This window comes from Macaca thibetana, chromosome 19 (assembly GCF_024542745.1).
Source record: "Macaca thibetana thibetana isolate TM-01 chromosome 19, ASM2454274v1, whole genome shotgun sequence".
Classification (NCBI taxonomy): Eukaryota; Metazoa; Chordata; class Mammalia; order Primates; family Cercopithecidae; genus Macaca; species Macaca thibetana.
The window spans coordinates 39,411,405-39,425,996 of NC_065596.1; the positions used below are offsets into that span (position 1 = coordinate 39,411,405).

Sequence of the window (14,592 nt, forward strand, 5' to 3'; positions counted from 1 at the left end):
GTAATGAATCCCTGTGAGTTAAGTCTCAGGGCCTAGGTGTGTTCTCCACCCAGAACCAAGCACAGTGGCTCTGACTTGTCTGGACCTGGAGCACATGCCAACCCTCAGCCCATCCCTGAGTCACAGGAGGGCTCTGGGTCAGTGTCTTGCTCTGCTCCAGGAGGTTGGGTCTGCCCATGCGCCCTACAAGGCCTGGGAGTGGGGAGGCGTGGCCCGCGGAGGGAGGGAAGAGTGGAGGCAGTCGTCATCCCCAGCTCTCCTCTGTCTCTAGCGGACCTGGCTGCCCTGCTTCCCGACCTCTCCGGCCGCCTCCTCATCAACTCCGTCTTCCATGTGGGCGCTGAGCGGCTCCAGCAGATGCTCTTCTCGGACTCGCCCTTCCTCCAGGGCTTCCTACAGCAGTGCAAGTTCACAGGTCAGCGGGTGCATGAAGGAGAGGCCGAGGTTACCCAGGTGCAGGGGAGGGGTGAGAAAGGGTAGCCCAGGACAGGGGAAGCCAGTGCGGCTGGGTGGGGTGCTGAAAAGCAACGTTTCTGAGACCAGAAGCAGTTCTGCCTCTTACTAGCTGGGTAGGCTTGGGAGGGGTTCTGAGACTCTGTGCCTCAGTTTCTCCTTCTGAATAATGGGGGTATGATAATAGTACCTGGCTTATTGGTTATCATGAGATCTAAGTGAGTTCATACTAGAAAAGTGCCTGGAGTAATACCATATAGTAAGCGTTTAATAAATACAAGTTAAGAGGCTGAGGCAGGGCTGGGCGCGGTGGCTCACACCTGTAATCCCAGCACTTTGGGAGGCTGAGGCAGGTGGATCACCTGAAGTCAGGAGTTCGAGACCAGCCTGGCCAACATGGCGAAACCCCGTCTCTACTAAAAATACAAAAAAATTAGCTGGGCATAGTGGCGGGCACCTGTAATCCCAGCTACTCAGGAGGCTGAGGCAGGAGAATCGCTTGAACCTGGGAGGCAGAGGTTGCAGTGAGCTGAGATCGTGCTGTTGCACTCCAGCCTGGGGGACAGAGCGAGACTCTGTCTCAAAAAGAAAAAAAAAAAGCAGGAGTGGGGCCAAGGCGGGAAGGTCATGTCAGCTCAGAAGCTGGAGACCAGCCTGGGTGACATAATGGGACTAAGTCTTTACAAAAATAAAAAAAAAATTAGCTGAGCATGGTGCTGCACACCTGTAATCCCAGCTACTTTGGAGGCTCAGGCAGGACAATTGCTTGAACCCAGGAGGTGGAAGTTGCAGTGAGCTGAGATCATGCCACTGCACTCCAGAGGCCTCCCCGAAGCCAAGCAGATGCCGGCATCACGCTTCCTGTACAGCCTGTGGAACTGTGAACCCATTAACCTCTTTTCTTTTTTTTTTTTTTTTTTTTTTGAGATAGAGTCTCGCTCTGTCGCCCAGGCTGGAGTGCAGTGGCCGGATCTCAGCTCACTGCAAGCTCCGCCTCCCAGGTTCACGCCATTCTCCTGCCTCAGCCTCCCGAGTAGCTGGGACTACAGGCGCCCGCCACCTTGCCCGGCTAGTTTTTTGTATTTTTTAGTAGAGACAGGGTTTCACTGTGTTAGCCAGGATGGTCTCGATCTCCTGACCTCGTGATCCACCCGTCTCGGCCTCCCAAAGTGCTGGGATTGCAGGCTTGAGCCACCGAGCCTCAGGTATATATAGTAATGTAAAAACAGCCTAATACAGAGCTCCTCAGCCTGACATGCCAGCCCCTTTAGGACATAAGCATAGTTTTGGGGGCCTTGTAGCCCCACAACACGTGGCACAGTCGTCCTGACTTGGCAGGAGATACTACATGTCTCATCAATATAGAAAAAGAAACAAAGAGAAACTCCCATCTTACGTGCTCCTCCCCTGCTTGAATCTCTTTGGTAGCCTCCCAGGTTCCTTGACTGGTCCCATGTCAACCCTTCCAGCCTCACCCAGTGCTGTGGCTGCCCCTTTCCATACCTGGCTGCTCCGTCCTAGCCTCAGGGGACTTCTCCCAATGTCCGCCTCCAGCCTCAGGGCCTTTACTGATACCACACCATTCTCCCGGGCTCCTCCGCCCCCACCCCCTTCCTTCCTCAGTTCCTTCTTCAGGCCTTGGTTTTGATTTCACATCCTCCTGGCAGCCTTCCCTGACCTTCCTCAGATCCCATATACCCCCAGATACTCAGCCTCTGCCCTTAACTCACACCACGCCGGTAGTGTGTGGTCTTTATTTTTAGATGTTTCCTGTTGTTCTCAAAAGATTCTGGGTGCTAAGGACAGGAGTTCATCTATCCTGGTCTCCCACTGGCCTCCAAGCTCTGCATAGGCCTGACAGAGTGGACATTGAGTGTGTGATCATTAACATGTATTTATGTATTTATTTTTGAGTCGGGGTCTTGCTGTCACCCCAGCTGGAATGCAGTGGCACAATCTTGGGTCACTGTAGCCTCTGCCTCCGGGGTTCAAGTGATTCTCCTGCCTCAGCCTCCTGAGTAGCTGGGATTATAGGCGCCCACCACCACGCCCGGCTAATTTTTGTATTTTTAGTAGAGACGGGGTTTCACCATGTTGGCCAGGCTGGTTTCGAACTCTTGACCTCAAGTGATCCTCCTGCCTCGGCCTCCCAAATTTCCCAAAGTGCTGGGATTACAGGCATGAGCCACCATACCCAGCTGTCTCAGGGAGCTTTTGATCATGGTGGAAGGCAAAGGGGGAGCAAGTGAGAGAGAGTGGAGGGGTGGTGCCACACACTTAAATGACCAGATCTCGGAAGAACTCACTATCATGAAGACAGCAGCAAACCATGAGGGATCCACCCTCATGATCCAAACACCTCTCACCAGGCCCCACCTCCAGCACGGGGGATTACAATTCAGCATGAGATTTGGGTGGCGACAAATAGCCAAACTGTACCAAACTCAGACTCTGTTCTAGGGATACTGGGGAGCCATGGAGTGTTCTAGGCAGAGAAGGGATAGAGTCAGGCTTGGCTTTAACAAGATGCCCCTGGACCAGATGAGGAGACTGAGGCCAGACACTCAAGGGAAGGCTGGGAGGGGCACTGGGCAGGCAAAGATGGGCTGAACCAGGAGTGACGCTTGGGAGGTTTGGTGAACACACAGTGTAGGTAACAAACTAGGGGTCTGACTAGGGGGTGTCCACGGCAAGGCCTGGTGCTCCAGTGGGAGCCTGGAGGACCCTGGACCACCCCCGAGTGGGGGCCTGAGAGATGCAGCAGGTTTGGGGAGATGCTGAGGCCGTGTGGAGCTCAGTGGGTTCGAGGGGTCCAAGGACCTTCCAGGAGAAGGTGTTCAAAAGATTGCAGGTCCAACGCTCAGGGCAGAAGCCAGGATGGGTGCAGAGGGGGAAACTGAGGCTGCAGCAGTGGATGGGATGGCCCTACCCCAACAGCTAAGGTTTTAGGCTCCTGGAAGGAAGGTGGGGACACAGAGGAGGGGTGTGGATTGGGACAAGTCCTCAGAGAGAGACCTTCCAGAAGGCTGAGTCTCCTGCGGCCTGTGGGCAAAGGACTGGGGTGTGGCCTCCTCATGCTGCTCCTCCCTCCCCTAGACGTGACCCTGAGCCCCTGGAGCGGGGACAGCAAGTGCCACCAGCGCCGGGTGCTGACGTACACCATCCCCATCAGCAACCCACTGGGCCCCAAGAGCGCCTCTGTGGTGGAGACACAGGTGGGCCAGGCGGGGCAGCCGGGCAGGTGGGGCAGCTGGGTGGGTGGGGTGGCCCTGACTGCGCCAGCTCTGTCCCTGCAGACGCTGTTCCGGCGCGGCCCCCAGGCCGGCGGATGTGTGGTGGACTCCGAGGTGCTGACGCAGGGCATCCCCTACCAGGACTACTTCTACACTGCCCACCGCTATTGCATCCTGGGTGTGGCTCGGAACAAGGCGCGGCTCCGGTGCGTGGTGACTGGGCCCCTCCACCCGATGCCCTGGTGGCCCCAGGGCCTCCTGTCCACTTCTCAAGTCAACAGCAGAGCGTTGGTTCCCACCCTGGTGGAGGAACAGAAGCGTGGGGTTCCTGAGGACCCTGCGCTCCGAATAGTGGAGGGTAGAGAAAGAGTGGCCCAGGGATGGCTCCTCCCATCTGCAGAGGGTGTTTGAGCCTCAAGACTCTGAGGATACAGCAAAGCCAGGCAGTATCACTTCTCTCAGGGAGCTCATAGTCTAGTAGGGAATTGGACAATAGAGAAATAATTAGGAAAATCTGCAGAGCATTCACTGGCAGTTAGGCCTATGGAGAAAAACAAGGAAAACACAGCAGGCTGAAGAAGCAGGGCATGGAGGCTTTTACACCCGATACGCTGGTCAGGGAAGGGCCCGCTGGGAAAGAAATTTTTCACCAAGAACTTGAAGGAGCTGAGAGCAACTCATTTGGGACAGCAGGTGCAAAGGCCCTGAGGCAGGGGTGGGGGCAGTGACTGGAGTGGAGTAAGATTGGGTGAGAAGGAGCTGAGATTAAAGCGGTGAACCAGGGCCCAGCGCAGTGGCTCACACCTGTAATCCCAGGACTTTGGGAGGCCGAGGCAGGTGGATCACTTGAGGTCAGGAGTTTTAGATCAGCCTGGCCAACATGGTGAAACCCCATCTCTACTAAAAATACAAAATTAGTCAGGGGTGGTGGCGCATGTCTGTAATCTCTACTATTTGGGAGACTGAGGCACAAGAATCATTTGAACCTAGGAGGCGGAGGTTGCAGTGAGCCGAGATCGGGCCACTGCACTTCAGCCTGGGTGACAGAGTGAAACTCTGTCTCAAACAAACAAACAAAAAAACAAATAAAAAGATTGGCCAGACATGGTGGAGATTTCAGTGAGCCGTGATCATGCCGTTGCACTTCAGCCTGGGCGACAGAGCAAGACCCTGTCTCAAAAAAAAAAAAAAAAAGGTGAACCAGATGTGGCTCGTGGTGAAGACTTTACTTTTACCTGGAGGGAAGGGCAACCAGGCCAGGGCTCTGAGCCAGGAGGGGCTGACCTGACTCAGGTGGTCCCAGGCTCCTTCTGGCTGCCTCTGTTCTGCTGGGAATAGACTGCAAGGACAGGGACAGGAGCAGGGAGGAGGAGGCTGCTGGCGTCACCCAGGCTGGAGGGGACGGAGGCTGAATCAGGGTGGGGAAATGGAGGGGGAAGAGTTAGATTCCGGAGAGATTTTGTAGGTTTAGCTGACAGGATTTGCAGAGAGATTGGATGTGGGGGTGAGGGAAAGAGAGCTCAAGGAATACCCCGAGGCGTTTGGCCCGAGCCACTACAACCACAGAGCTGCCGTTGACCCAGATGGGGATGGCAGGGAGGAATGGGTTTGGGGAACGACCAGGAGGTCAATGTGGGACTGAGCTGTCTGTGTGGAGCTGAGCCCGTGTGGAGTTGGGGTGCAGCAGCTGGATGGAAGAGGTTCAGGGGCAAGGTCTGGCTAAGACGTCGGTCAGTGGGTGGACAGGGCTCAGGCCACCAGGAGCCTTGCCCATGTACTGGGCATGGGTGGAGAAGGACCGAAGGCTGAGTTGGCTGGCATTCGGGCTGAGCGGGGTGGTGTATGGGGTATCCAGGGAAGCCACGGAGGGTAGGGAACCCATCTGTTTTGTCTGTGAGTGACAAGGGGCCCTCTCTGAATTAGGGGAAGGAAAGAACTCAACTTGGGGGATGGAACAGCCAGGGCTGGAGTCAGACCCTGACCTCCTTCCCCTGATCTCCCAACCCCAGAGTGTCCTCTGAGATCCGCTACCGAAAGCAGCCATGGAGCCTGGTGAAGTCGCTCATTGAGAAGAACTCGTGGAGCGGCATTGAAGACTATTTCCACCATCTGGGTAGGGACAGAAGGCTGGCCGGGGCACGGGTTGGGGGGTGGCCTGGCCAGGGATGGGCATCCAGAGCCCCCTCTCTTCTACGCAGAGCGAGAGCTCACCAAGGCCGAGAAGCTGTCTCTGGAGGAAGGCGGGAAGGATGCCCGGAGCTTGCTATCCGGCCTGCGGCGGCGGAAGCGGCCCCTGAGTTGGCGGGCTCACGGGGATGGGCCCCAGCACCCAGATCCTGACCCCTGTGCCCGGGCTGGCATGCACACCTCGGGTGCGTTCCGTTGGGGCCGGGTCGGGGTGGGTGGAGGACTGGGGGCCTGGACCAGGCCCTCTGACTCCAAGCTGCTCTCCTGCAGGCTCCCTCAGCTCCCGCTTCTCCGAACCGTCTGTGGACCAGGGCCCCGGGGCAGGCATCCCCAATGCCCTGGTTCTCATCAGCATCGTGTGAGTAAGAGACAGGAGCAGTGGCCACACAGGCCTGAACCTGCCTCCTGGCTGTGTGACCTTGGGCAAGTGCATGGCCTCTCTGGGCTCTCTGCTTAAGTGGGAGCGTGGATTTGCTCACAGCAAGGATTAGATGAGGCAATGTTTGGGATGTGTCGGTTTGTCATGGAGAAGCCTTCCCTGCTAGAAGAGCAGAGCCCGGGGGAGCTATGGGAGATCAGAGGGGCCTGACCTCACCCAAGGATCAAGGGGGGCTCTCTGGAGGAGCAGGCACACAAAGATTCTGGAATTAGGTGCACAGGGAGAGGTGTGCCTAACCAGTGAGGTCATTTATGCACGTTGCATTCTCTGTGCCCACCCCTAAGCTGGGCGATGCTGAGGACACAGCAGTGACCTTGAGGAAAAGATAGACCTGACACCAGACCAGAGTGGTCTGGGCCGGGATGGAGGATGCATGGGCAGAGGCATCAGGGCCAGGAGTGGGAAAGCCCTGGGAGGCCAGCAGCAGCTTCCTCCCAGGCCACAGCGGGCAGTCAGGATGGGCGTCCTGAGAGAGTGGAGACCGTCTAGGCTGAGAAGGGCTTGGGCAGGGAGAATCCACACGCCTGCCCAGAAGCCTGCAGGAGTTGGCAGGCAGGACGCTGGGAGGAAACAGAAGCTGGATCCTGGGGTTGAGCAGACCCTGGGAGGTGAGGGTCAGCCCGGCTACGTGCTCAGCCTCTGAACCTCAGCTCTCAGCTCTCATCCAGTGAGGGGGTATGTTGCGCTCGGCCCAGAGCTGCCCAGGGCGAGGAGGGCTGGGGGTATCGGGGGCAGGCCGGGCGGTACTCATCTCTCTGTCTCCCCTCACTGCTGCTGCTGCAGGATCTGTGTGAGGTAGGGTCCTGAGTCCTCCCCCTGCCCTCCCCTCCCTGCACCTCCCCTCCCTGCAACCCCTGTTGCAGCCTCTTCTCCCCACCCCACGCCCCCCGGCTCCCCCAGGGAGGCGACCTGGCATGGCAATCAAGGGTATGGGCATCAGACAGGCCTGGATTTGAACCCTGACCTTCCTGCTATGGACTGTGCAACCCTGGCATGTCTCACCCTCTCTGAGCCTCATTCTCCTCCTCTGCAATGGGGAATAGAGGTGTCCCTACAAGGTGTAGCTATATGGGGAGGTTCAGAGCATCAGACCCCAGGAATCCTGACCTCTGACCCCTGTCCCCAGCCTTATCATCCTCATCGCCCTCAACGTCCTGCTTTTCTACCGCCTCTGGTCCCTGGAAAGGACAGCCCACACCTTTGAGTCCTGGCACAGCCTGGCCCTGGCCAAGGGGTGAGTGGGTAGCCTGGGGAAATGGGGGGGCTTGGGCACACTGCGGGAGGCCAAGGCCCTGCTCAGGCCCGGCATCCCCACAGCAAGTTCCCCCAGACGGCCACAGAGTGGGCCGAGATCCTGGCGCTACAGAAGCAATTCCACAGCGTGGAGGTGCACAAGTGGAGGCAGATCCTGCGGGCCTCCGTGGAGCTCCTGGATGAGGTAGGAGGCGCCACTTGGGCAGGGCCCGGGGCTACAGAGCTGTAGGGTCCTGTGTTGAAACCCCACCATGCGGCAGGCACCTCCCTTCTCCGGGTCTCAGTGTCCTCCTCTGTAAAATGAGGAAGCCACTCAGAGTCCCCACCCCACAGCATTGCAGGGGAAAGCACGGAAGTGTGAATGGAAGAAAGAATTGATTGGCTCACATCCTGGAGAAAAGTCCAGAGGCATCTCACGTTAGGCACGGCTGGGTTTGGTCACTCAATGGCAGTAAGAGTCAGTCTCGTGCTCATTCTGCCCTGTGCCCATCTCCAGGGTTGGCTTCATTGGAGGCCACACTTTTCCCCCCACCGGGGACCACGGCGCTTACTCTCATTGCCTGCTGGGGTCTCAGGCCCACCCCTGACCCATCACAGCAGCCAGGGCAGGCCAGGTGTGGTCCCTCTACCCTCTACCCCCCTCTGGGGTAGCTAAGGGGTCACAGGGTCTGAAGGGGAGAGACTCTTCAAAGGATCTGAGGTCTCATCTCCAAAACAGAGTGGATCCAGACACCCAGACACCCAGTGCAGTTCAGGGACAATGTCTACTCAGACAACCAGGTTCCAATTCCGGTGTGTGACCTCTTGCAAGCAATTTTGCCGTGGTGGCCGTGGCCTCCTCTGTACACAGGATAATGACTGATGCTACTTCAAAGACTGTTGTGAGGATGAGACAAGTTGACATTGGGAGTGGTGTCAGGCCCACAGGAAACACTGGATGTGGGCTGGGTGTCCTGAGTGTGAGCCTAGTGCCAGGGACAAAGCAGATGCCCAATAAATGTGATGTCATCACACAGCAATGCCCTCAGGCCCCAGTAGACTCAGGCCAGCAGTTGCGGTGGGTCAGAGCAAGTGTTGGGCACTGAGGAAGGTGTCGAAGTGGGAAGGCGGTTGGGAAACAGAGAGTCTGGCATTGCCTGCATTTCCAAGGCCATCAGAGCTGAAGCTGTGGGTGACGGTGAGAACCTTGTTTCATCAGACCCTTCTATATCAGAAGGCTCATCTTTAGGGGTCTCATTCCCCCCCTGAAATCAAGCTTGGGAGAAGCTCACACTGGGAAGGGTGGGGCAGGACGGGGTTGGGAAAGGATGAAGGCTGAGGCCCCATCACTCAGAGAGGGTGGGCAGGGCCCCCCATCCTGCGTTATTTTATTCTTTTGAGACAGGGTCTCATTCTGTTGCCCAGGCTGGAGTGCAGTGGCACGATCATGGCTTATCGCTGCCTCGAACTCCTGGCTCAAGTGATCCTCCTGCCTCAGTCTCCTGAGTAGCTGGGACTATAGGCACGCACCACCATGCCTGGCCAATTTAAAAATTTTTTGTAGAGACCAGAGTCTCACCATGTTGCCCAGGCTGGTCTCAAACTCCTGGCCTCAGGCAATCCTCCCGCCTCGGCCTCCCAAAGTCCTGGGATTGCAGGTGTGATCCACCACACCTGGCCCTGAGTTAAATTTTTATCATTTTCCTCCCTCTCAAACTGCCAAGGGTGCAGAGTTGATGTCACAGATTGGTACTCACAGTAGATGCAGACTGAGCACTTACCTGTGGCTGGGCTATTCCAATTTTTTTTTTTTTTTTTTTTTTTTTTTAGACTGGGTCTCTCTCTCTGTTGCCCAGGCTGGAGTGCAGTGGCATGATCTCGGCTCACTGCAAGCTCCGCCTCCCAGGTTCATGCCATTCTCCTGCCTCAGCCTCCCAAGTAGTTGGGACTACAGGCGCCCGCCACCACACCCAGCTAATTTTTTGTATTTTTTAGTAGAGACGGGGTTTCACCGTGTTAGCCAGGATGGTCTCGATCTCCTGACCTCATGATCTGCTTGCCTCGGCCTCCCAAAGTGCTGGGATTACAGATGTGAGCCACCATGCCCGGCCTGTTCTAAGTTTTAAGCATGACTGCCTTATCCCCACAGCCAGCCTTTGAGGAAGATGCTTTTGTTATCCCAGTTTTTTTGAGACAGTCTCAATCTGTCACCCAGGCTGGCGTGCAGTGGCGTGATCTTGCCTTACTGTAACCTTTGCCTCCCAGGTTAAAGCGATTCTCGTGCCTCAGCCTCCCAAGTAGCTGGGATTACAGGCACCCGCCACCACGCCTGGCTAATTTTTGTATTTTTAGTAGAGATAGGGTTTCACCATGTTGGCCAGGCTGGTCTTGAACTCCTGACCTTAAGTGATCCACTGGTCTCGGCCTCCCAAAGTGCTGGGATTATAGGCATGAGCCACTGCACCTGGCCGTTATCCCGGTTTTATACATAGGTAGGCGATGTGAGGCATCCAGAGCTTTGAGGAGCTCAGGAGCTTGCCCGAGGTCACAGAGGGGGTAATGGTGACAGCTAACATGTGCTCAGCACTTAGTGTACACCGGGTTCTCAGTGCTCTTCAGAACCCTGAAATAATCCTATGGAGCAGATGTGTTACAGACCCATATTTCAAATGAGGGGATTTTGACTCAGGGTGGTTACAGGACGTGCCTGAGGTTAACTGAGGTAACGAGATCAGAGCCAGGATTTGAACCCAGGCCATCGGGGTGCCAGGCACACACTAAGCCCCTTCCTCTTCCTCTGCTGCCTCTGAGAATTTAAACTGGGTGCAGCGTGGCTGTGCTCTTTTCACTGAGGGACCCTGGGGTGGGGCAGTATGGCCTCTAGACCATCCTCAGTTTCTCAATGGCAGGATGGGGGTGGGCAACATCACCCCCCAACCTCCAGCGTTCACCCCCAACCCTGCTCACCTCCCCGCCACAGATGAAGTTCTCGCTGGAGAAGCTGCACCAAGGCATCACAGTCTCAGATCCTCCCTTCGACACCCAGCCCCGGCCCGAAGACAGCTTTTCCTGAGGTCCCCAGCCACGCAGCTGTTCCCCCACATGGACAGATGGACACACAGAGCCTCGGCGGCCACTGCTGGCACGGTGTGAGCGCCAGGCATCTCCCACCCGCCCCTCCGGACGGCCCGACCTGGGGCTGTGCAGACGTGGGGGCCATGGAACCGAGATGCACTTTAGACCAGGGAGCTGGCCCGGCCTCTGGCAGGCCCCCCACTAACTTATTTTGCCCGGCTGAGGTTGTGGGGGGCGCCTCCTGGGGTGCACGGTTCCCTCAGCTCTGGGTTTAATGTATTATATTTATTTGGGGCTGATGGTGCCCCAATAAAGGGTCAGAAGTGGCTGTGGCTGTGCCTGTGGGGCCCTGGGAGTGGGTGGGAGCCTCCTGTTACACTCAGATCCTGCCGTGGTGGGGAGGGGACCTCTGTCTGTGTTCTGGGGCCATAGTCACTGAAACGATCTGGAATTCCCCCAGCATCTTACACAAGCTTTACATCATCTGAGGTCAACGCAGGAAGTCCGGGGACAGACTCTGGGAGCCAGAGTTCAAATCCTGCTTCCTAGCAGTGGTGTAACTGCAGCAGGTCAACCCCTGGAGCTCCAGTGCCCTTTCCTGTGCAATGGGCAGAATGACAGTACCTGTCTCTCAGGGCTGTTAGAAGGGAGTGGTTCTCAAACTTGAGCTGCGTTCGAATCTCCTGGAGGGCTTGATGAAAAACAGACTGTGGGGCCCCTCCCTCCAAATTTCTGGTTCAGTAGGTCTGGGGCAGGGCTGGGATTCTGCCTTTATAATGAGTTCCCAGGGGATGCTCATGGTGCCATCCCAGACCACACTTTGGTTTTTTGTTTGTTTAAGTTAGGGTTTCTCTGTCGCCCAGGCTGGAGTGCAGTGGCACAAACATGGCTCACAGCAACCTCGACTTCTGTGCTCAAGCCATCCTCTCACCTCAGCCTTCTGAGTAGCTGGAACTACAGGTGTAAGCCACCATGGCCGGCTAATTTTTTATTTCTTTTTGGAGATGGGATCTGACTATGTTGCTCAGGCTAGTCTCGAACTCCTGGCCTCAAGTGATCCCTCCTGCCTCAGCTTCCCAAAGTGTTGGGATTACAGGCGTGAGCCGTCATGCCCAGCCCCAGACCACACTTTGAGAACCGCTGTTACAGGTTCAAGGAGTTAATAAATGTGGCTACTTATAACAGGGCCTGGCACAGATGGAATGGAGTAAGTATTCAATAAATGTTACACTTATTGCATAAAAATAGAGGGAAAAAAGTAACTCGTGTAGTGAGTACCAAGTACGTACGTACTGAGCTCTGTGCCAAGATCTGATGTTCATTTTATTCTCACAGTGACTCCATGAGGTGGAGACAAGGATGTACACGCCTGAGGCTACCCAGCAGGGAGGCAGACTCCAGGCCTGACCCCTGGGGTCTCCACATTTAGATGCAAAGTCCTAACCCCCTCAGGACCCCACCACAGCCCATTCAGGCTGATGGTTTGTTGGATCCCTGTTTTACAGATGAGGAAATGAGCTTGGAGGCAAAGTCCCTGGTCCAGATAGAACGCAGGTCCACCTCACTGAAACCTTGTCCTGGTTCCAGAGTGAGTGTATGGGGTAAAGAGACACCTTTGGCATGTCACACCTCTGGCTATAAGAATCATCCTAACTGATGGCTTGGGGCAGGGGACTGGAGGAGGGATTGGAGAGTGGATCAGGAGTGGCATAGGAGGCAGAGCCAGCCCCTCTTACCCTCTAGCTGTGTGATCATGGCAAGGTACCCATGCTGAGCCTCAGTCTTCTGTATCTGTAACATGGGTATAATAATACCACCTATAGGAAGAATTAAATGAGCTAATGTTAGTAAAGTGCTTAGAATGCTTAGAACAGCACCAAGCCCATACATAGTAGGTGCTCACTGAACATAGCTTATAGGGCTGTGAGGTGCCTCCTGTCCAGTGCTGAGGCCTGTCCTCACTGTGCCTTCACCTACCATCCCCCACCAGTGGAAGGGCCCGGAACAGCAAGACGGTTATTCTCTGCAGGGGAATTTCACAGCTCAGGAGGCGCTGGCATAAAAGTCTAGACCACAGAGGTGTCGGATGTCCCTGGCTCCCTGCCCCTCTGCCATGGTCCTGCCCAACACCCTAGCTCCTCTTGTCTGGCAGGGCTGGGCCAGGGGGATTCTGAGACCTTACCCCACCCAGAATTGGAGGCTAGGACCTAGGTAGTGACCCTTCAGCTGAGAGTCTCACTCCCACCCTGGTCCTGACAGACCAGAACTCCCACCTCCATTTTCTCCATTTGGCAGAACCTACTGGTAGGACAGGCCACTTACCACTGCTGGGGCAGGATTCCACATCCATCCTAGGCCAGCTACATGACTGTGGGCAAGGGAGTGGCCCTCCCATCCTTAGTTTCTTCATCTGTGAAATGGGGATAATAGAACTCACTGAAGATTTGGGGCAGTAGAAGTGGGTTCAGCAAATCCCAAGGGCTTAGTGAACATTGACTTTCATTTATTTGTTTGACAAATATTGATTGAGTACCTGCAATGTGCCAGGAACAGTTCAAGGTGCAAGAGACATGGTGGTACACAAGACAGTGTCCTCACCTGGGGGATTTTTTAAAATTTATTTTTATTTTTTATTTTTTAGACAGTCTCATTCTGTCGCCAGGCTGGAGGGCAGTGGCGTAATCTCGGCTCACTGCAACCTCCACCTCCTGGGTTCAAGCGATTCTCCTGCCTCAGCTTCCCGAGTAGCTGGGATTACAGGCACACACCACCATGCCCAGCTAATTTTTGTATTTTTAGTAGAGATGGGGTTTCACCATGTTGGCCAGGATGGTCTCGATCTCTTGACCTCATGATCCGCCCACCTCAGCCTCCCAGCATGCTGTCATTACACGCCTGAGCTACCGCGCCTGGACTTTTTTTTTTTTTTTTTTTTTTTTTTTTTTTTTTTTTTTTTTTGAGAGGGAGTTTCGCTCTTGTTGTCCAGGGTTTACAGGTGCCCACCACCACTCCCGGCTAATTTTTTGGTATTTTTAGTAGAGATGGGGTTTCACCATATTGGTCAGGCTGGTCCCGAACTCCTGCTCTCAGGTGATCTTCCCCGCCCCCCGCCCTTGGCCTCCCAAAGTGCTGGGAAGGCGACGGGTGGCTCATACCTGTAATCCCAGCATTTGGGAGGCTGATGCGGACGGATCATCCGAGGGCAGGCGTTCCAGACGAGCCTGACCAACATGGTGAAACCCTGTCTCTACTAAAAAATTAAAAAAGTAGCCAGGCATGATGGTTCGCGCCTGTACTCCCAGCTGCTCCGGAGGTTGTGGCAGGAGAATCTCTTGAACCCGGGAGGCAGAGGTTGCAGTGAGCCGAGATCACGCCACTGTACTTCATCCTGGGCAACAGAGCCAGACCCTGTCTAAGAAAAAAAACAAAAACAAAATGTCAGGTAGTGAGGCTGCTATGAAAAACATTCAACAAGAGTAAAGGAGGTCAAGTTAGGAGCCGGGGAGGCAGTTTGCCCTGAAGCGACACAAGACCTAACGAAGGTGACATTGGGGAGAGTGGCGGGGCAGCAGGGAGAGCAGGGGTAGAGGGGAGGGCAGGGGCCAAGGTCCCGAGGCAGGAATGGGTTCCCTGTGTTGGGAACAGCAGGAGGGCCTGAACAGCCAGAGTGGAGTGGGAGGAAAGAGGGGTAGAAGGTGACATCAGGGACATAAAGGGGTGCAGGGGATTGTAGGGGTCATCCTCCTGAAACAGCACCTCCAGATCCCCGGGGCTGCTTCTGCCCAGGGTGCCCCGCCTGCTTGGGTGAGGTCTGGATTGTAGCTGTAGTCTTAGCTTGACGGCCCCCACCTTCCTCTAATGCCTATTTGGGGGTCCCTGCACAGTGACCCCCAGGCCTGGATATCAGGGCTCTGAGGGGAGATCACTCGGAGGTTCGCTTCCTTGAACTCCTAAGGATGACCTCCATGATTT

The 14,592-nt window shown here is 55.6% G+C and overlaps 1 protein-coding gene and 1 long non-coding RNA gene across 3 annotated transcripts in view; one reads left to right on the forward strand and one right to left on the reverse strand.

Moving 5' to 3' along the window:
* Window positions 1-10,946, forward strand: part of GRAMD1A (GRAM domain containing 1A) — a 31,224-nt gene extending 20,278 nt beyond the window's left edge. For both annotated transcript variants that reach the window (XM_050768725.1, XM_050768726.1), the window contains exons 11-19: window positions 272-415; window positions 3,550-3,668; window positions 3,750-3,892; window positions 5,696-5,799; window positions 5,885-6,058; window positions 6,144-6,231; window positions 7,439-7,546; window positions 7,630-7,750; window positions 10,526-10,946. In XM_050768725.1, the coding sequence (XP_050624682.1) occupies window positions 272-415; window positions 3,550-3,668; window positions 3,750-3,892; window positions 5,696-5,799; window positions 5,885-6,058; window positions 6,144-6,231; window positions 7,439-7,546; window positions 7,630-7,750; window positions 10,526-10,618 (1,094 nt within the window). In that variant the 3' untranslated portion in view covers window positions 10,619-10,946. The remainder of the gene's footprint in view (window positions 1-271; window positions 416-3,549; window positions 3,669-3,749; window positions 3,893-5,695; window positions 5,800-5,884; window positions 6,059-6,143; window positions 6,232-7,438; window positions 7,547-7,629; window positions 7,751-10,525) is intronic.
* A 964-nt stretch (window positions 10,947-11,910) lies between these two features.
* On the reverse strand, window positions 11,911-14,166 carry LOC126941952 (uncharacterized). The gene is made up of 3 exons (XR_007721466.1): window positions 13,776-14,166; window positions 12,943-13,030; window positions 11,911-12,437 (listed from the first exon to the last, which is right to left on the reverse strand). It is a non-coding gene; the product is annotated as an uncharacterized LOC126941952 (long non-coding RNA).
* Between the last annotated feature and the right edge of the window lie 426 nt (window positions 14,167-14,592).